General features: G+C 45.7%; 1 protein-coding gene and 1 pseudogene across 2 annotated transcripts in view; one reads left to right on the top strand and one right to left on the bottom strand.

Annotated features, from left to right (window-relative positions):
- Positions 1-5,926: 5,926 nt before the first annotated feature.
- Positions 5,927-19,786, bottom strand: part of onecut2 (one cut homeobox 2) — a gene marked incomplete at both ends in the record, with an annotated part of 68,620 nt that continues 54,760 nt past the window's right edge. The window contains one exon of the mRNA XM_083641620.1: positions 5,927-6,216. Coding sequence (XP_083497746.1) covers positions 5,927-6,216 — 290 coding nt within the window. The remainder of the gene's footprint in view (positions 6,217-19,786) is intronic.
- LOC310781576 (thioredoxin-like protein 1 pseudogene) lies at positions 13,710-14,576 on the top strand (annotated as a pseudogene). Its single transcript has one exon. The product of its transcript is annotated as a thioredoxin-like protein 1 pseudogene (transcript).

The following is a 19,786-nucleotide window of genomic DNA, read 5'->3' as shown; positions in this document are numbered from 1 at the left end:
GTCATGACAATCTCCGCAGTAGCAGGCCGGCCAGACAACAGCACAAGACGGGAAGGCTCGCTCCGATGCGGTGGACAACGTCAAGATGGAGATTGTTGCCGCGCCGCGTCTCTTGACGACTCGGAGCAAAGAAACAAAAAATGGCGATATGAAGTTTAAACCGATATCGTCAACTGTTTGTTTCTGCGTCGACATGCTTCTCTGTTCTTCAGCGTCCACTCGAACACATCGGAGCCTTTCGAAAGTTTCCATATTAGGACCCGAACGCCTTTTCCCATTCGGAAGCAAGTCACGAACTCCTGCGTGACGTGGATACGCCATCAAATGGAGGCAGGAAGCAATTGAGAAATGGTCAACCACTCCTCTTGGTGTCATTCTGTCTAAGTCGCCCGGCTGCAGCCTGGTTCTACTGGGCGGCTCCCAGCCTGAACGGGTTGAACTCGTTTTGTGTGCGTGAAGCACTTCATGAGATCACGATCACACGACAAATCCATCTTGTCACGCTCCCAATCTATTGGTTTGAATCTGAACCACCAGTGGTTCAACCAATCAGCATCATTATGAGGCAGCTAGGGGCGGGCTTTGGTGTGACGCCAGCGACAAGCGAGCCCGTGACAGACGTGATAGACAGATGGTTCATCCAATCACCTGCCAGGTTTTTTTTTTTAAAGTGCCTGCCCTTTGAAACTTTGAAACCACCTGACAGCATCAGGGTAGGAAGATGGCGAAACACAAAGGTTCCCTGTACTGTTGTCTGGCAGCTTTCCTGACTGGGAGAGTCCTGGAGGTAGAGCGTGCCCTGTAGTGTAGGGATGGACGGGAACAACAACACAGCAGCAGCCGTCGCAGGAACCCCCGAGTTACTGGCTCCCAACATATTTCCTGGCTGTGGGAGGGGGGAGGAGCTGTGGGAGGGGGGAGGGGGGAGGAGCTGTGGGAGGGGGGAGGAGCAGAGCAGCAGCAGTGTCGTCACGCCCACAGCGTCGGGGGCTTGGTTTAACCCTGCGACGGCTGCGTCTGTACTGCCATGCTGGAGCGGAGCGCAGCTTGGTAACACCACCAGGCGAACAGATGTTACTTCACAAAAGCCACGTGTGGGAGCGCTGCAAAACAAAAATGAGTAACAAAAAAAAAGAGAGGAAAAAACAACGGTGGATAGCGGGTAAACTCCTGGTGCCTGTTGTATAATGTAACTGCAGTTTGTAGTAATGTACGAGTGCCACAAGATGGCGGTAGCTAGTCTGTCTCTGTCTAAAGAGACAGGAGTCACTCTCGAGCATGCCGACATTGATTACCGTAATGGCTACCTAACGACCCCAACAGAAGCACATCAGAAAACGAGGAGGCTTCGTACGAAAATATCAGCAAATACATATACTTACGAAACAGAGGCAATTAGGAGTGTCTCTAATATAAAGGCCTGCTACTACTCTCTGCAACTGAGCTAAATAAAGGCCCGGGCCAATATTAGAGGAACTACGGTAATCTAAAGCTACTGGCTAAGTCTGCGAGCGGATATGCTGAATAAAGTAGACTAGCAGGCAAAGTGTTCTTTTGGAAAGAAGCTTTAGAACCCTTATCTGTGGGGGGGCGGGGGGGCTGCTGCTGCTGGAATAACAGTGGATCTTTGGTTTGTTAGCTGATGAGGTTTTTGTTGTTCTTTTTACCATTTGTTTTACTTTGAAAAACTGCATAGGCACACGTTAAAGACACTCTTCAACCGTGAGAGACACATTAATGTTCTGCCTTCAAAGGGTCGGAGGGAAGGAGACGACCGTCGGCTTCCTCCCCTTCTTTCCTTCCTCCCTTGCTTCCTTCCCTCCTTCCCGTGTGGTTTAACCCTTTCCAGTCCCCAACCTGCTTCCCCTTAAAGAACCTGACGCAGCATCAGGCAGAACAAAGCTACTTCTTCTTTCTTTCCTTCCATGTATCCTTCCTTCATCCTCCGTCCTCGACATCGCCGCCGCCACTCGTTTTTTTGTTGTTTTTTTTGTTAATAATTCTCCTCGGTCTTTAGAGGAGTTAGTTTTTTTCCCCGTTTGTTAGAACAGTTAGGTGCAGAAAAAGGTTTTCTTTGGTTTCGATTTGTCAATAAATAGAAAAAGTCTCAAGTGTCCTTTTTTTTTCTTTTTCTTTTCTCATAGTTCTGGGAGCCTGTAGGGGGGGCTGCTCACTGACGTACACTGTCCTTTGGTTTGGGTTTTTTGGTTGATAGCAGGGTGACTGATGGCTAACGGATGGGATGATTGTGGATTCTGAACAGAGCGGTTAGGGTTTCTGGGTGTGTGTATTTACATCGTGTGTGTGAGGCTGTGATTTATACAGTGTGAGGCTATGAACGGAGATGTGTGTGTGTTAATGTGTCTGTGTTCGGTGTACGCTGCAAAAAACCTTACGTCTTAAAGTCTTAAAGATTGATTTCCTTCTTAAAATGAGTCTGAAAATCTGCCAGTTGTAGATTGGTAGATAATAAAAAAAAAAAAAAAAAAAAATCTTAACTCCTCCTAATTGGGGAAGATCTCTCCCGGAAAATTCTGGGAAACAAATGGATCTACATCGGAAACACGTGAAATTGCATTTATTCCACCACTCGCTTTAAATAATAAAACTGTTCCAAGTCCACATACAGTAGGAGACTGGAAGCGTCACTGAGAGGATGTTTTGCAGTGTAAGACCTGTCACTCCAGCCTCCGGCCCCCTGACCCGCTGGAGGAGACGGACCTGCCAGGCATCGTCTTTAGATTGTCCTCTTTAACTATTACAAAGGCCCTGATGGGCCCGGCAGCCCCGCCCCCACGGGTGCAGACGCGGCCGGATGCGTCGCTGACTCAGCCATTTTGTTTGGGACGTGACCGGATGTGGCGGAGCATCTGAACGCTACAGGCTGGATTTACACCGACAGGGAAACGCCAGTCTGTGTGAGCCAGAACAGACAATGGCCTCTTTAGCAGCGGCGAAGCGGGAGTTTTGTGTATGGAGACCCATCTGTGCCAGTGTGATGTGAAAAACGGTCATGTAAGTTGGTATAATGAGAAACTTTAAACCTGATGAAGGTGTAGCACCGAAACGTTGTTTCCCTATTTGTCTTCTAATAAAGAGTTTACTAGTAAGGTCAGTGTTTTGCAGGATTTTCTCTACTCCTAGTATAATGAGAAACATTCTCAAAATAACGATTTAACTGTAAATGACTTAGCGTCTCAAAATAATGAGAGACTTTACTAAGTACATATTTTGAGTAAGTTTGTCATTGTAACGACACACTTTCATCACACTGGTGGAAAAGGGCTTCCATACAATGAGCAGAAACTGACAGGAGGATTACGTTCTGTGACAAGAGCATGGATTTGAAACAAACATTTTCACGTTTTTGCACCACGTGTAACAGTGGCAAATAAGATCACTTTGGTTGGGGTTGGATTTCAGTTTAGCCTGCTAAAACAATCTGTTGCTTGTTCAATAAGTGGATTGAACCTGGGTCGTCGGAGGTAAATGCTTCCCCCGCACTATGTCACTGTTAAACTACTTCCTGCTTCGTGCTGTTCGTGCGCATTCGCAACATGTCGTGACTCCATGACACACACAGAGTTAGACATCTTGTGTGCCGGTGTAAAGCCAGCCTGCCGCCCATAAACAATTGGACGTTTTCTGTCTCGCTTCAAAGACAGCTGCATCCGGAGCAGAAATGTATGTTGAGTTGTGCATACAAAAATAAGGCTTTTTAAATTCTGCCATCAGTTGTCGACTTTGGACCGAAACATTCGGCTTCAATCAAATGATCAAATTCTCTCAATTTGGCTGCAGCTCTGTTCTTCAAATGTGAAACACAACAACAGTGTTTCCATCCGTTTAAATGGGACCTTTGTTGCTGTTTGAATCAGCAGAACAAAGATTATGCTAATGCTAAGATGCTAGCTGGGAGCCGCCGCGATGATGGTGTTACTATGGCGTCGATGGGTGAAGCTAGGGTAAATGCTTAGCTTAGCTTTGCTATAGCCAACGGTTTTTGGTCAGGCTCTGGGAAACTCTGGGAAATGCTTTGGAAATTACTCTTCAAACGTGTGGGTGTGTGTGTGCATGCATTTTTGAGTGTGCGAGCGAGCAAGTGTGCTAGTGAGTGTGTGTGTGTGTGCGTGCGTGCATGCGTGTGTGTGTGTGTGTGTGTGTGTGTGTGTGTGTGTGTGTGTGTGCAGTACAGACACTGGATGCGTTGTAGTCAGTGTTCTTCACCCGCTGTTTAGAAAAGTGGCATCCTGAGGTTTCTAAGATGTGAAGAGCACTCGGCTCGGCGGAAAAGTCCCGGTTCTATTGCAAAGAAAATGTGCTTCAAGATTGTGCTCACATACATTATATATACTCATATATAATACTCCCATTTAATACTTCACTGAGTGCTACGCATGCTCAGGAAGCTTTTGACTGCTAGTCGGCTCAAACTATGAGGAAAGATGCTTGTGAATGGGTCTGCGTGCGCGTGTGTTTGTGTGTGTTTGTGTGTGTGTGTGTGTGTGTGTGTGTTTGTGCTTCCATATTTTGCCATCTCCTAACTTTATAGAACGTCTTTCCTCACTGCCCCCTTCAAACAGTAAAATGATCATCACATTATGAAACAAATCTTTGGTAAACAATTGAAGAGTTTTGTCCCAGAGTGGGACCTCCCAGAATGGGACATCTTTGATCAGATGTGATGTAGAACTTTTGTGGGGAAATGGACTCTTGGATTGGACTCTCAGGGTAAAAAGACTTTGGTTCCTCTGTCCGCTCTGAGGGTCAGAGGTAGATCGCACGGCCAAATCACATCTTCAAACTTTGAAATACTTTTCATGACAGCATTTCATGTTCGTATCGTTCACAGCACAAATGCACATCAGTATCATTGTGTTCTGTGGCTGATTGCTGATCATATAATCCCTTCATTCATGCAAAATGCCCTTAAAATGGCTTAAGGGAGCTGTTAATGGAGTAGAGCCCATCAAAACCTCCTTAATGTTTGACTGCTTACTTTCTAATTGAATGAGACAGGATCAACGTAAACTGCACAAAAGGCATACAATTTGCCTTCATTTCTATTGTTTCTGTTTATCAATCCATGAATAAATCCCTTATAAACTCACAACGCTAAACATTACTTTATTAAAGCTGCTATTTCTAAATTGATTATTAATGTTTATGTCATGAGAAATTAAGGACAATTCAGGGATCAAATTAAGGGGTTTGGTTTTGTAGTCTGTAAAGCCCCTTGGGATTTGGCCAAACGTAAGTTTCCATGGAAGTCTTTGGTTAACAGGGAGACTGAATGAAAATGTCAAGTTTCAAAATGTGGCTATGCGATCTGCTGAACCCTCTTTGGGACATTTATGGGTAAAAATACATTTCCACTTGGGGTTTTTCGCAATGTGATCCGATCCCAGAATGTGATCCGATCCCAGACATTCTGCAGTCGTAAAGCTTCCGTCGGTCACTCGCTTGGTTTCTAGCTTATATTGCATAATAGAAAATAGACATCCTCTTCTAGTCTTTGGTATCTGGGCTAGCGTGTCAGCTCTGTGAGGGAAACAGCTGTGCGCCTAGCTTTGGAATAAGAGGAGACATCAGTGTGATCCAAAGGCTTTTTTAAGGGTTTCTTCCAGTGAGGTTTGGAAGGTGGTGAAGATGATGAGTTTATGGATTAAGGATGATTTTGGAAAAGTTTTTTTTTGTTGCTATAAACGCATTGTCGTCGTCGCACGCAGTGAGCAGCCCCTCTCTTGCAGTTTGTCTCAAAAAAGCACAAAACAAAAACAAAACAAAAACAAAAAGACAGAAATGTAAAAATTTTGGTTTTTCCTCACTCCGGTTCGGGGTGGTCACGACCCAAGATCCCCCCCTAATCGACCACTTCCAACGCGCCCTGACCCTCCCCTTCCCCTCGTCCCCCTCGCCATATCCATCAGGCTTTGGTACAAGTGCTGGAAGCCGACGACTGGCCCCCGGGGCTGCCCCCCTCGTCCATCCACTTGTCGAGGCTTCGTCGGCGGGCGTTCATAAAGAAGTTGCTGACAGTGGTGAGCTCCAGTCCCAGCTGCTGGGAGATGGTGAGCTGCATCTCTTTGGAGGGCCGCTTGTTCTCCTTGAAGATGGCCAGCAGGGTGCGCCGCTGCAGGTCGGTGAAGACCAGGCGAGACTTCTTTGGCGTGTTCTGGCGCTCCTTTCCCGTGTCCTGCTCCTTTCTTTTGCACGCTGCAACGGAGGGGGAGTATGGGGGAGAGGGGGGGGGGGGGGGGGGGGTGAGGAAGGAGAGGAATGGAGGAGGAGAAGATACAAGGAAGCAAGGTTATTATAGTTTTGCATTTTTCATTATTTTTTATTTTGTTTAAAAAAATAATAGTTTGGACTTTTTGTTTTCAATTCAGTTTAGTTTCAGTAGTTTCCAGTGGAGCTGCAATGATTGATCAATTATTTGGTAACTATTAAATTAATCGCCAACTATTTTGATAATTGATTAATCGGTTTGAGCAATTTTTTTTAGAAAAAAGGAAATTCTAAATGATCTGATTCCAGCTGCTTAAAAGTGGATATTGTAGGGTTAGAAACAAACAAAACAAGACATTTGAGGATGTCATCTTGGGATTTTGGAAACACTGATCCACATTCTTCACCATTTTCTGACATTTTATAAAACAAACAACTAATCAGTTAATCGAGAAAATAATCAACATATTAATCGACAGTGTCTGGTCCTTTCTGTGTGATGTTTGTGTGGGTTTCCTCCTGCTGCTCCAGTTTCCCCCCACCATCAAAGTCATCTATATTAGGGGTAATGGTTTCCCCCCACAATCAAATACATATATATTATGAGTAATGGTTTCCCCCACCATCAAAGACATGTATATTCGGGGTAATGTTTCCCCCACCATCAAAGACATATATATTAGGCGTAATGGTTTCCCCCCACCATCACATACATGTATATTAGGGGTAATGGTTTCCCCCACCATCAAAGACATGTATATTCAGGGTAATGTTTTCCCCCACCATCAAAGACATGTATATTTGGGGTAATGGTTTCCCCCACCATCAAATACATGTATATTAGGGGTAATGGTTTCCCCACCAATCAAATCTGTATAGGCGTAATGGTTCCCCCACCATCAAATACATGTATATTTGGGGTAATGGTTTCCCCCCACCATCAAAGACATGTATATTAGGGGTAATGGTTTCCCCCCACCATCAAAGACATGTATATTCGGGGTAATGGTTTCCCCCACCATCAAAGACGTATAGGGGTAATGGTCCCCCCCCCACCATCAAAGACGTATAGGGGTAATGTTTTCCCCCACCATCAAATACGTATAGGGGTAATGGTTTCCCCCCCACCATCAAAGACATGTATATTAGGGGTAATGGTTTCCCCACCATCAAAGACATATAGGGGTAATGGTTTCCCCCCACCATCAAAGACATATAGATTAGGGGTAATGGTTTCCCCCCATCATCAAAACCGTATAGGGGTAATGGTTTCCCGCCACCATCAAAGACATGTATATTAGGGGTAATGGTTTGCCCCCACAATCAAAGGCGTATAGGGGTAAGGATTTCCCGCCACCATCAAAGACATGTATATTAGGGGTAATGGTTTCCCCCCACCATTAAAGATATATAGGGGTCATGGTTTCCCCCCCACCATCAAAGACATATAGGGGTCATGGTTTCCCCCCACCATCAAAGATGCAAACAGTTTTTTACAATGGTTCTTTCTCTGAGGTGCAAGCTGTGACATGTGGGGTGCCACAGGGAAGTTGCTTGGGTCCACTATTGTTCACTATTTTTACAAATGATCTGCCACAAATTTTGAACAGAGCCAGTGTAGGTATGTATGCTGATGATTCCACCATATATGCCTCTGCATTTACAGCCAGTGAGATAAACATAGTCTTAATGGAGGAGTTAAGAGCAGTTGAAGACTGGGTAAATTGTAATAAATTGGTTCTGAACGTGTCAAAAACAAACTCCATTATATTAGGTTCAAATTTCAACATCGGGAACAACCCACAATTAAATCTTAAAATGAATAAGGTCAGTGTCAAGCAGGTGCAGGAGACCAAGCTGCTGGGAGTAGTCATTGATGAAAAATTAACATGGAAAACGCATATAAATAAAATAGTTAATAAAATGGGAAATGGTATTTCTGTCATAAGACGACATAAAGCAACTAGACTAATAATTCAAGCCTTAATTATATCAAATCTTGACTACTGCCCGGTGGTTTGGTCAAATGCAACTGCAGACATGATTGCAAAGCTACAAAAAACACAAAATAGAGCAGCGCGCATTGTTCTTGGTTGTAATTTGATGACAAGTGTTATTAAAATGCATTTGAATCTTGGATGGTTAATGGTTAGTGACAGATTACTTTGTTCATTGTTATTATTTATTAGAAATGTGTCCATAACAAAGACTCCCCATGTGTTGTACCAAGAGCTATGCTGCAGCGCTGATAAACATGAATACAGTACTAGACATGCTGTTGGAGGATATTTTACATTGCCAACTGTGAAGTCAAATTCAGGTAAAAGAACTGCTGTGTACAGAGGTATGTATGAGTGGAATCTGTTTCCCAGGCACATCACACAAACTAACAGCAAAATAACTTTTAAACTATTAGCTAAACAACATCTATCTAATCAGTATAAATGACAAGTGTATGTAAGTGAATGTATGTGTATGTATCTAATGAGATCAGTTGTGGAAGTCTTGTTATATAAGATGTATCATTTGGCTACATACATTTTCTTTTCGTTTCTTGTTTTGTTTTGTTTTGTTGTGTTATGTTTTGTACTGTTAATTTTAATGTTGACGGACCCCAGGAAGAATAGCTGCAGCTTTGCTGTAACTAATGGGGATCCTAATAAATAATAAACAATAAACAATAAAGACATATAGGGGTCATGGTTTCCGCCACCATTAAAGATATATAGGGGTCATGGTTTCCCCCCACCATTAACTCATTGAGTGCCAATGATGACAATCGTCGTCAATTGCGTTTTATGACGGTGGGACGTGGATCAAAGCCTAATATATCTCCTGTAAAATTTTGGGGCATGTTGAATGTGTATAACCTATTTTACCGACCCATTAGGTGGCGACAGTGCTCTCCAGATTAGAGGAAGGTCCGGAAAACAGCAGGAAAAACCCCCGTGATCAAAGAGAAACCGCTCATGCTGCAGCCAGAGCCATATAGATGGCTCTGACAGCAGCTGATGTTGGCTGCGAACAGCAGTCAATCCGCGCACACAACTGAGCCCCTCTGCCTCTGTCTGTCTGTCTGCATAGTTTCTTCACACGATTAGCCGCCAGAAAGGCAGCACCTGACGCCGAAGGGCCAAACCTTTCCCTGCAGTCCGGTTTGGCATTTCCGTGTCGCGCTGGGAGCCGGCGCAAAAAAAACCGAGCGCTCCGAAAATAGACTGGGTGCGTGTTAGGCTGTGTGTTAGTGTGGGGAGGAGTTTGCAGCTGAGGGGGGGAGAGGGGGGTGGGGCACGCAGGCACCACACAACTACACCACGTCACTACATCAGAAAATATTATCTTCAGACTCAGTGAATGTGCTTGAAATGCTGCATTTCACAAAAGGCGGAATAACTCAAAACAGCCTATATTCTCCGGCTCATAACTAAAGAACGGAAAATGGGATCAATAAACTTTTTTTTGCAGATGATAGAAGAGAGTCTTATCGTTCTTTGTGCGTGTTCGGTGTTTACATAGTAATATCACACAATATTCTGTGGGCCTCGAGAAATCACTGAAAACGCTCTGAAACTCTGGCACTGGGAGCGTCCGTTCTCCAAAAGTGGCTGGCACTCAATGAGTTAAAGACATATAGGGGTAATGGTTTTCCCCCACCATCAAAGACATATAGGGGTAATGGTTTCCCCCCACCATCAAAGACATATAGGGGTAATGGTTTCCCCCCACCATCAAAGACATATAGGGGTAATGGTTTCCCCCCACCATCAAAGACATATAGGGGTCATGGTTTCCCCCCACCATTAAAGACATATAGGGGTCATGGTTTCCCCCCACCATTAAAGACATATAGGGGTAATGGTTTTCCCCCACCATCAAAGACATATAGGGGTAATGGTTTCCCCCCACCATCAAAGACATATAGGGGTAATGGTTTCCCCCCCACCATCAAAGACATGTATATTAGGGGCAATGGGTGTAGAGCTAGCAACCCCACCCCGTAAAAACCACTTGGTACAGAAATGGATTAACCACGCAGCTCTGCTATATCCAATTATTGTCATAGTTTCCAGTGATAATGATTATTATTATTATTATATAATGATTATGATGATGATGATGATGATGATGAGGATGATGAGGATGATGATGAGTTTTTTCTTTTTTCTTTTAAGTTTAAATTTGAGTACTAGTGTTGGTCCCCCCCCCTCCCCCCCCCCCTACACACACACACACACACACACACACACACACACACACACACACACACACACACACACACACACACACACACACACACACACACTGGGGGGTATTTCTTGGGGCAAGAAGTTCAGAATAGGTATTAAAATACTAACACAACACTTCTTTCTTCCCAAGCGCCCCCTTGGACACCGTGCCTGCTGTGCTGCAGCTCAGGCAGGAGGTCCGGGTGCGTTTGATTCGATTACCTCCCTGAATTAAGTATGCACAAGTCAGACCCCGCCCGATCAATAAGAATCAGGTTAAGGACTCAATTGAGTACAAAACTATTATGTAAGGGGAAACTGTCCGGGAGGCTCGTCATCAACACACACACACACACACACACACACACACACACACACACATGCACGCACGCACGTATGCACACACACACACACACACACACACACTGACACGACACATCTCTCTTCCTCCACCCTCGGCTTCTTATCGCAGCGTTTAGCAGCACGACGACAGACGACAATAAAAGATAATTCCTTCTGTTTTAATGCTATCTCTGTCTCTCTCCCTTCCTCTCTTCCCCCCTCTCTCCCCCCCTCTCTCTCGCACACACACACACACACACACACACACACACACACACACACACACACACACACACACACACACACACACACACACACACACACACACACACACACACACACACACACACACACACACACACACACACACACACACACACACACACACACACACACACACTGTTTCACTCCAGAAAGGACAAAGAAGAGGACCTGGTTGCTGTGTGTGTGTGTGTGTGTGTGTGTGTGTGTGTGTGTGTGTGTGTGTGTGTGTGTGTGTGTGTGTGTGTGTGTGTGTGTGATTGATTGGCCCACATAGTTACAGCTATAACCTGTATAAAAAGTACTGTAAAAAGTAATGTGTATAATTATTATTAATTGATGTTAATATTCTTATTCTTATTATTGTAGTGGTGGGGGTGGTGGTACTAGGTTAGTATTAGTATTATTACAACCCACAACAGCAGCAGTGCAGGTGTATGCAGGGTTTGACACACAAGACACTTGAAAGGACTAGCGGCACCTAGAGGCTGACCGATGCATCACCTCATGTCTCCTGTGTCGGGGCCAAAAAGTTTCATTTGAACCCGCAAACACGACGGGGGACGACGAGCAACTAGCACATACATTCTGCCCATGATTCATGCAACAAACAGCATTTGTCTACCATTTCACTCACTGAAATGGTTTGGTAATCGAGCTGCTTCTGATGTAGCCTGGGTAACCCCAGCCCCCAGTGACCTGCTCTCAGACAGACCCTGCTCACTAGTCACAAGGTAGTGACTGAGAGCAGGTCTGAGAGCAGGTCACGTGGGGGCTGGGTTTACCCAGGCTACTTCTGATGGAGAAGATGTCTGATAGAAAGTTGCATTAGGGGGCGTGTCGACATGCAGGAAACGTGTATTTGAGCAGCCAGCGCCTTTATGCAAATCATTCTCTATGGTAAGGACACACACATACACACACACATTTTAAATACTTTATTTGGTTCCACAAATTACATTTCATGAACAGGGAAACAAATATATCAGGGTCAATTAATACTGAGCACTTATGGATACACATAGCACCTCCTTCTCCACACTGCTAGACTGCCAATAATTGCTGAGACAGAGCAATATTTGACAGTTTGTTTGGCTCTTGCTCTTGTCAGGCCAGCAATCTGCAGGCCTCTCATGGTGCATTTATGTACATGTCCCAGGCTTCCAAATATAAGCACACTGTATCTACAGGTATAACCTAGGCTCGTGATGGTCTCGAGTAGTGGTTGGTATTTTATACACACACACACACACACACAGGACGCGCTAGGAGTGCGAAAAACATCTCCAAACAAGGACAGACAGTCATGGCACACCAAACCAACACCTGTGTTTGTGTTTGGTGTATCATGACTGTCTGTCCTTGTTTGGAGATGTTTGGTCAGATTCCACATGTTCAATCCTCATCTGTCTGTGTTTAGCCCATGGCACACCAATCAAACATTCTCCAACAACTGCCAATGGCTAGAGAGAGAGAGAGAGAGAGAGAGAGAGAGAGAGAGAGAGAGAGAGAGAGAGAGAGAGAGAGAGAGAGAGAGAGAGAGAGAGAGAGAGAGAGAGAGAGAGAACTTGAAAACAACCAAATCTTAAAAGTGTTTGGGGTGAAGGTCCAGCTCCTTTCTGATCCTGTTTTCCACCAAGAGAGAGAGGTTGGAGGAGTCTGTCATTGGAAGACTGTAGTTCACAAATACGGTACTTCTTTTTCGTCTTCTTAGAATCTCTGCGCCAACAGATTTGGGGCGGTATTTGATGGATCCCCCATGACTAATGAAGATAACGGCACTGAATCATATTTGCATGGAAGTGTATTACTTGCTCCAAAATCTTCTCAGAGAAATTGTGCACCATAATGGCTTCCAGCACAGCTTGGTTCGTTTTTCTCTTAAGCTGTGTTCACACCGAGATATTTATTCTTCTCTGTCGCTCGATTCAACCCTTTGGAATCGCTCTGTCGCTCTGTTTAAATCGCTCATCAACAGGCACAATAATTGACGGACATCTGGGGGCTTATAACGTTACGCAATGTCATGATATTTGTCCACTACGAGCCACCGTAGTTGTTTACAAGCTAAGCCTATTGGCGTACTCTATACCGGTAGTACAGACTTCACTTCATGTCAGCTCTCAGCCTGTCAATCAGCTGTCAATGCGGTTTGTTGCCACACAATAAACCAGCGGTTTGTTCCAAGCCAGTGCGTCTCTGTCGCTCGGACGCCCAGCGATTTTTCTCCCGGGCGAATATACGCTCAACCGCTCGTTTGCATTGACTTTGTATGTAAACTCGATGCTAGCGAAAGACTTTAATAGGTCGGTGTGAACGCAGGTTTACATTCATGTTTTAACACTGGCTGTGGACAACTGATGATATCACTTATGCATAGACATTGTGACACCATCAGTGATGTCATAAATCACTGATGCTGTCATACCAACTGATGATGTCATAGACATTGTGACATCATCAGTGATGTCATAAATCCTTTCCTGCTGAGGTTATAAATTGGACTCCTCGTTCTGGTGCGCTCAATGACTAGTGTGGCTCAGAACTGGAATAACCAAACCCACATCCACATAAAAAGCAATCACGTTTGTTCTTTGTAAGTAGACCTGCTCCCTGCCCTAAACACCCCCTGACACCGCTGTAGAGTGCACCATGGTCGGCGTGAAGGTGATCGGGAACAACTCAGACTTCCAGCCAGAGCTAGCAGCCGCTGGCTCCAGGCTCGCCGTGGTCAAGTTCACAATGTGTGGGTGCCGTCCCTGTGACAGGATAGCTCCTTCTTTCAACACATTCAGTAACAAGTACCCACAGGTGGTCTTCCTGGAGGTCGATGTTCACGTCTGTCAGGCCACGGCGGCAACCAACAACATCTCAGCCACGCCCTCCTTCCTGTTCTTCAGGAACCAGGTGCGTGTGGACCAGTACCAGGGGGCGGATGCCACGGGGCTGGAGGACAAGATCAAACAGCACACGGAAAATGACCCAGGAAACGAGGACTCCGACATTCCCAAGGGATACATGGACCTCATGCCTTTCATCAACAAAGCCGGCTGTGAGTGCCTCAATGAGAGCGACGACCACGGCTTTGACAACTGCTTAACCAAAGACGACTCCTACCTGGAGTCTGACTGCGACGAACAGTTGCTGATAACCGTGGCCTTCAACCAGCCTGTCAAGCTTTTCTCTATGAAACTTCAGTCCTCAGACTTAAGGGCTCCTAAGGTGGTGAAGGTGTTTATCAACCTCCCTCGGTCGATGAGTTTTGAGGATGCGGAGCGGAGCGAGCCCACCCAGGCGCTTGACCTGTTGGAGGAAGACTACAAAATGGACGGTCTGATCCCTATGCGCTACGTCAAGTTCCAGAATGTCCAGAGTGTCACGTTGTTTGTCCAGTCCAACCAAGGAGACGAAGAGACGACGAAAATCAACTACTTAACGTTCATCGGCACTCCACTACAGGCAACCAACATGAACCACTTCAAAAGGGTTGGGGGCAAGAAGGGAGAGAGTCACTTCTGAAGGACAGAGGACACAAGGAGGGAGGAGAGAGGAAATGAGGGAGGAGAAAGGAGGAAGCGGAGGCCATACTGCTGCAGATACATCCAAGGACTTCCCTCTGCCAAAGCTGCCGCGCACGCACGCACGCACGCGCACGCGCACGCGCACGCACGCATGGGCACACGCACACGCACACACACACACACACACACACACACACACACACACACACACACACACACACACACACACACACACACACACACACGGTCTCCTGCTGCCCTCAACATTGGTCCAAATGAGAAAGGCAGAGAGGAAGGATGTTTTGAAGGATGAATGATGAGTAAAAAACAACAGCAAGGTGCTCTTTGGTTCAGTTGATGAAAAAAGAGCAGCCAAGGCAGGTTGCTGTCGTCCGTACAGAAGGGAAAGAAATGCCATGCCATTGCTTTGTGTTTAGTCTAGTGTGTTAGCCCATTAGCTTTGTGTTTAGTCTTAGTGTGTTAGCCCATTAGCTTTGTGTTTAGTCTAGTGTGTTAGCCCATTAGCTTTGTGTTTAGTCTAGTTTGTTAGCCCATTAGCTTTGTGTTTAGTCTAGTGTGTTAGCCCATTAGCTTTGTGTTTAGTCTAGTGTGTTAGCCCATTAGCTTTGTGTTTAGTCTAGTGTGTTAGCCCATTAGCTTTGTGTTTAGTCTAGTGTGTTAGCCCATTAGCTTTGTGTTTAGTCTAGTGTGTTAGCCCATGATCTTTGTGTTTAGTCTAGTTTGTTAGCCCATGATCTTTGTGTTTAGTCTAGTGTGTTAGCCCATTAGCTTTGTGTTTAGTCTAGTGTGTTAGCCCATTAGCTTTGTGTTTAGTCTAGTTTGTTAGCCCATTAGTTTTGTGTTTAGTCTAGTGTGTTAGCCCATTAGCTTTGTGTTTAGTCTAGTGTGTTAGCCCATTAGCTTTGTGTTTAGTCTAGTTTGTTAGCCCATTAGCTTTGTGTTTAGTCTAGTTTGTTAGCATTGCCCATGATCTTTGTGTTTAGTCTAGTTTGTTAGCCCATGATATTTGTGTTTAGTCTAGTTTGTTAGCCCAGGAGCTTTGTGTTTAGTCTAGTTTGTTAGCTTTGTGTTTAGTCTAGGTTGTTAGCCCATTAGCTTTGTGTTTAGTCTAGTTTGTTAGCCCATTAGCTTTGTGTTTAGTCTAGTTTGTTAGCCCATTAGCTTTGTGTTTAGTCTAGTTTGTTAGCATTGCCCATTAGCTGCAGCATCAGAATAGTAAGTGTTGGATATATGTCGCTGTCCATGGTGCTGATCACTGTGTTGTCTTCTGTCATAATAATGGTTGATACAAAGGGCCAAAGGGACTGAGCAACAGTTACTAGTTAGAAAAGGTAGCCTACAGCACTGAAAATGTAACAAGCAATAGTTTTTAAACATCTTTATTTTAAAAGATGAAAAACCCCACTGCTGGTGCTTTAGTCCCAAGCTTCAATGCTCCTGGCCAATCCCAGCACCACAGGGCGTGGTTATTGCTTATCCTATGTGGGGTTAGAAATCACGCGTAAATGTTGGATATATGTCGCTGTCCATGGTGCTGATCACTGTGTTGTCTTCTGTCATAATAATGGTTGATACAAAGGGCCAAAGGGACTGAGCAACAGTTACTTTGATTTGTTGTTTATGTGCTGTTAGTAGTGTTTCTACAGACACATTACTTGGCAAACTACATGTAATCAAAGTTTCAAGTACCTTGCTTTTATTAAAATATCTGGTATATTCTTTCTTTTATTTTTATGACCTGATACATACACCATCCTTTGCTGTGCATGTGTGGTTGTTATGTATCAAGTAGGCCTAAGTGAGTCAAGGAGGCCTAAGTGAGTCATGTAGGCCTAAGTGAGTCAATGAGGCCTAAGTGAGTCAAGGATGCCTAAGTGAGTCAAGGAGGCCTAAGTGAGTCATGTAGGCCTAAGTGAGTCAAGGAGGCCTAAGTGAGTCATGTAGGCCTAAGTGAGTCAAGTAGGCCTAAGTGAGTCATGTAGGCCTAAGTGAGTCAAGGATGCCTAGGTGAGTCAAGTAGGCCTAAGTGAGTCAAGGAGGCCTAAGTGAGTCAAGTAGGCCTAAGTGAGTCAAGGATGCCTAGGTGAGTCAAGGAGGCCTAAGTGAGTCAAGGAGGCCTAAGTGAGTCATGTAGGCCAAAGTGAGTCAAGGAGGCCTAAGTGAGTCATGTAGGTCTAGGTGAGTCAAGTAGGCCTAAGTGAGTCATGTAAGCCTAAGTGAGTCAAGGAGGCCTAAGTGAGTCAAGGATGCCTAAGTGAGTCATGTACGCCTAGGTGAGTCAAGGAGGCCTAAGTGAGTCAAGGAGGCCTAAGTGAGTCATGTAGGCCTAGGTGAGTCAAGGAGGCCTAAGTGAGTCAAGGAGGCCTAAGTGAGTCAAGGAGGCCTAAGTGAGTCATGTAGGCCTAGGTGAGTCAAGGAGGCCTAAGTGAGTCATGTAGGCCTAGGTGAGTCAAGGAGGCCTAAGTGAGTCAAGGATGCCTAAGTGAGTCATGTAGGCCTAAGTGAGTCAAGGAGGCCTAAGTGAGTCAAGGAGGCCTAAGTGAGTCAAGTAGGCCTAAGTGAGTCAAGGATGCCTAGGTGAGTCAAGTAGGTCTAAGTGAGTCAAGGAGGCCTAAGTGAGTCAAGTAGGCCTAAGTGAGTCATGTAGGCCTAAGTGAGTCAAGGATGCCTAGGTGAGTCAAGTAGGCCTAAGTGAGTCAAGGAGGCCTAAGTGAGTCAAGTAGGCCTAAGTGAGTCAAGGATGCCTAGGTGAGTCAAGTAGGCCTAAGTGAGTCAAGGAGGCCTAAGTGAGTCAAGGAGGCCTAAGTGAGTCATGTAGGCCAAAGTGAGTCAAGGAGGCCTAAGTGAGTCATGTAGGTCTAGGTGAGTCAAGTAGGCCTAAGTGAGTCATGTAAGCCTAAGTGAGTCAAGGAGGCCTAAGTGAGTCAAGGATGCCTAAGTGAGTCATGTACGCCTAGGTGAGTCAAGGAGGCCTAAGTGAGTCAAGGAGGCCTAAGTGAGTCATGTAGGCCTAGGTGAGTCAAGGAGGCCTAAGTGAGTCAAGGAGGCCTAAGTGAGTCATGTAGGCCTAGGTGAGTCAAGGAGGCCTAAGTGAGTCAAGGATGCCTAAGTGAGTCATGTAGGCCTAAGTGAGTCAAGGAGGCCTAAGTGAGTCCTGTAGGCGTAGGTGAGTCAAGGAGGCCTAAGTGAGTCAAGGAGGCCTAAGTGAGTCATGTAGGCCTAGGTGAGTCAAGGAGGCCTAAGTGAGTCAAGGATGCCTAAGTGAGTCAAGGAGGCCTAAGTGAGTCAAGGAGGCCTAAGTGAGTCATGTAGGCCTAGGTGAGTCAAGGAGGCCTAAGTGAGTCAAGGAGGCCTAAGTGAGTCATGTAGGCCTAGGTGAGTCAAGGAGGCCTAAGTGAGTCAAGGATGCCTAAGTGAGTCATGTAGGCCTAAGTGAGTCATGTAGGCCTAGGTGAGTCAAGGAGGCCTAAGTGAGTCATGTAGGCCTAGGTGAGTCAAGGAGGCCTAAGTGAGTCAAGGATGCCTAAGTGAGTCATGTAGGCCTAAGTGAGTCAAGGAGGCCTAAGTGAGTCAAGGATGCCTAAGTGAGTCATGTAGGCCTAGGTGAGTCAAGGAGGCCTAAGTGAGTCAAGGAGGCCTAAGTGATTCAAGGAGGCCTAAGTGAGTCATGTAGGCCTAAGTGAGTCAAGGAGGCCTAAGTGAGTCAAGGATGCCTAAGTGAGTCATGTAGGCCTAGGTGAGTCAAGGAGGCCTAAGTGAGTCATGTAGGCCTAGGTGAGTCAAGTAGGCCTAAGTGAGTCAAGGATGCCTAAGTGTGTCATGTAGGCCTAGGTGAGTCAAGGAGGCCTAAGTGAGTCATGTAGGCCTAAGTGAGTCAAGGAGGCCTAAGTGAGTCATGTAGGCCTAAGTTAGTCAAGGAGGCCTAAGTGAGTCAAGGAGGCCTAAGTGAGTCAAGGATGCCTAAGTGAGTCATGTAGGCCTAGGTGAGTCAAGGAGGCCTAAGTGAGTCAAGGATGCCTAAGTGAGTCATGTAGGCCTAGGTGAGTCAAGGAGGCCTAAGTGAGTCATGTAGGCCTAAGTGTGTCAAGGAGGCCTAAGTGAGTCAAGGATGCCTAAGTGAGTCATGTAGGCCTAAGTGAGTCAAGGAGGCCTAAGTGAGTCAAGGAGGCCTAGGTGAGTCAAGGAGGCCTAAGTGAGTCAAGGATGCCTAAGTGAGTCATGTAGGCCTAAGTGAGTCAAGGAGGCCTAAGTGAGTCAAGGATGCCTAAGTGAGTCATGTAGGCCTAGGTGAGTCAAAGAGGCCTAAGTGAGTCATGTAGGCCTAAGTGAGTCAAGGAGGCCTAAGTGAGTCAAGGATGCCTAAGTGAGTCATGTAGGCCTAGGTGAGTCAAGGAGGCCTAAGTGAGTCAAGGATGCCTAAGTGAGTCATGTAGGCCTAGGTGAGTCAAGGAGGCCTAAGTGAGTCAAGGAGGCCTAAGTGAGTCAAGGATGCCTAAGTGAGTCAAGGAGGCCTAAGTGAGTCATGTAGGCCTAGGTGAGTCAAGGAGGCCTAAGTGATTCAAGTATCTCCCAACACAGAGCTCAAAGCTTCCCACAAAGCTTCTCAGGCCTTACAGTATATTATGACTAAAGGATCAGTTCACTCAAAAATGAAAATTCAGTCATTATCTACTCACCCCATGCCGATTGAGGGCATGTGGGGCATTTTTTAGTCCACAAAACATTTGTGGAGTTTCACAGCAAAACACTGGGGTCCAACCTTCAAACGTCAAGTCAACATGGCATCTCAAGGCTTGTGGAGACTTGGATTACGCCTGGTGAGCAATATGGAAACTTTATTTTAAGTTTGAAAGTTGGACCGCATCCACTTGGTAAATTGATTGCATTTATATATCGCTTTTATCCAAAGCGCTTTACGAAGTGCCTACATTCACCCATTCACACACCGAAGTGCCTACATTCACCCATTCACACACCGAAGGCTTTACGAAGTGCCTACATTCACCCATTCACACACCGAAGGTGGCAAGCTGGTGCTGGCACAACCATCAGGGGCTATTCAGGGTTCAATTTGGGGGTCTTGCCCAAGGACACTTCGACATGCGGACTGGAGGAGCCGGGGATCGAACCACCGACCTTCTGGTTGGTGGACGACGCGCTCTACCTCCTGAGCGACAGGACAATTGT

The sequence above is a fragment of the Poromitra crassiceps genome (genome assembly GCF_964638095.1).
Source record: "Poromitra crassiceps genome assembly, chromosome: 8".
Classification (NCBI taxonomy): domain Eukaryota; kingdom Metazoa; phylum Chordata; class Actinopteri; order Beryciformes; family Melamphaidae; genus Poromitra; species Poromitra crassiceps.
This window is presented reverse-complemented; position numbering and strand designations above follow the sequence as displayed.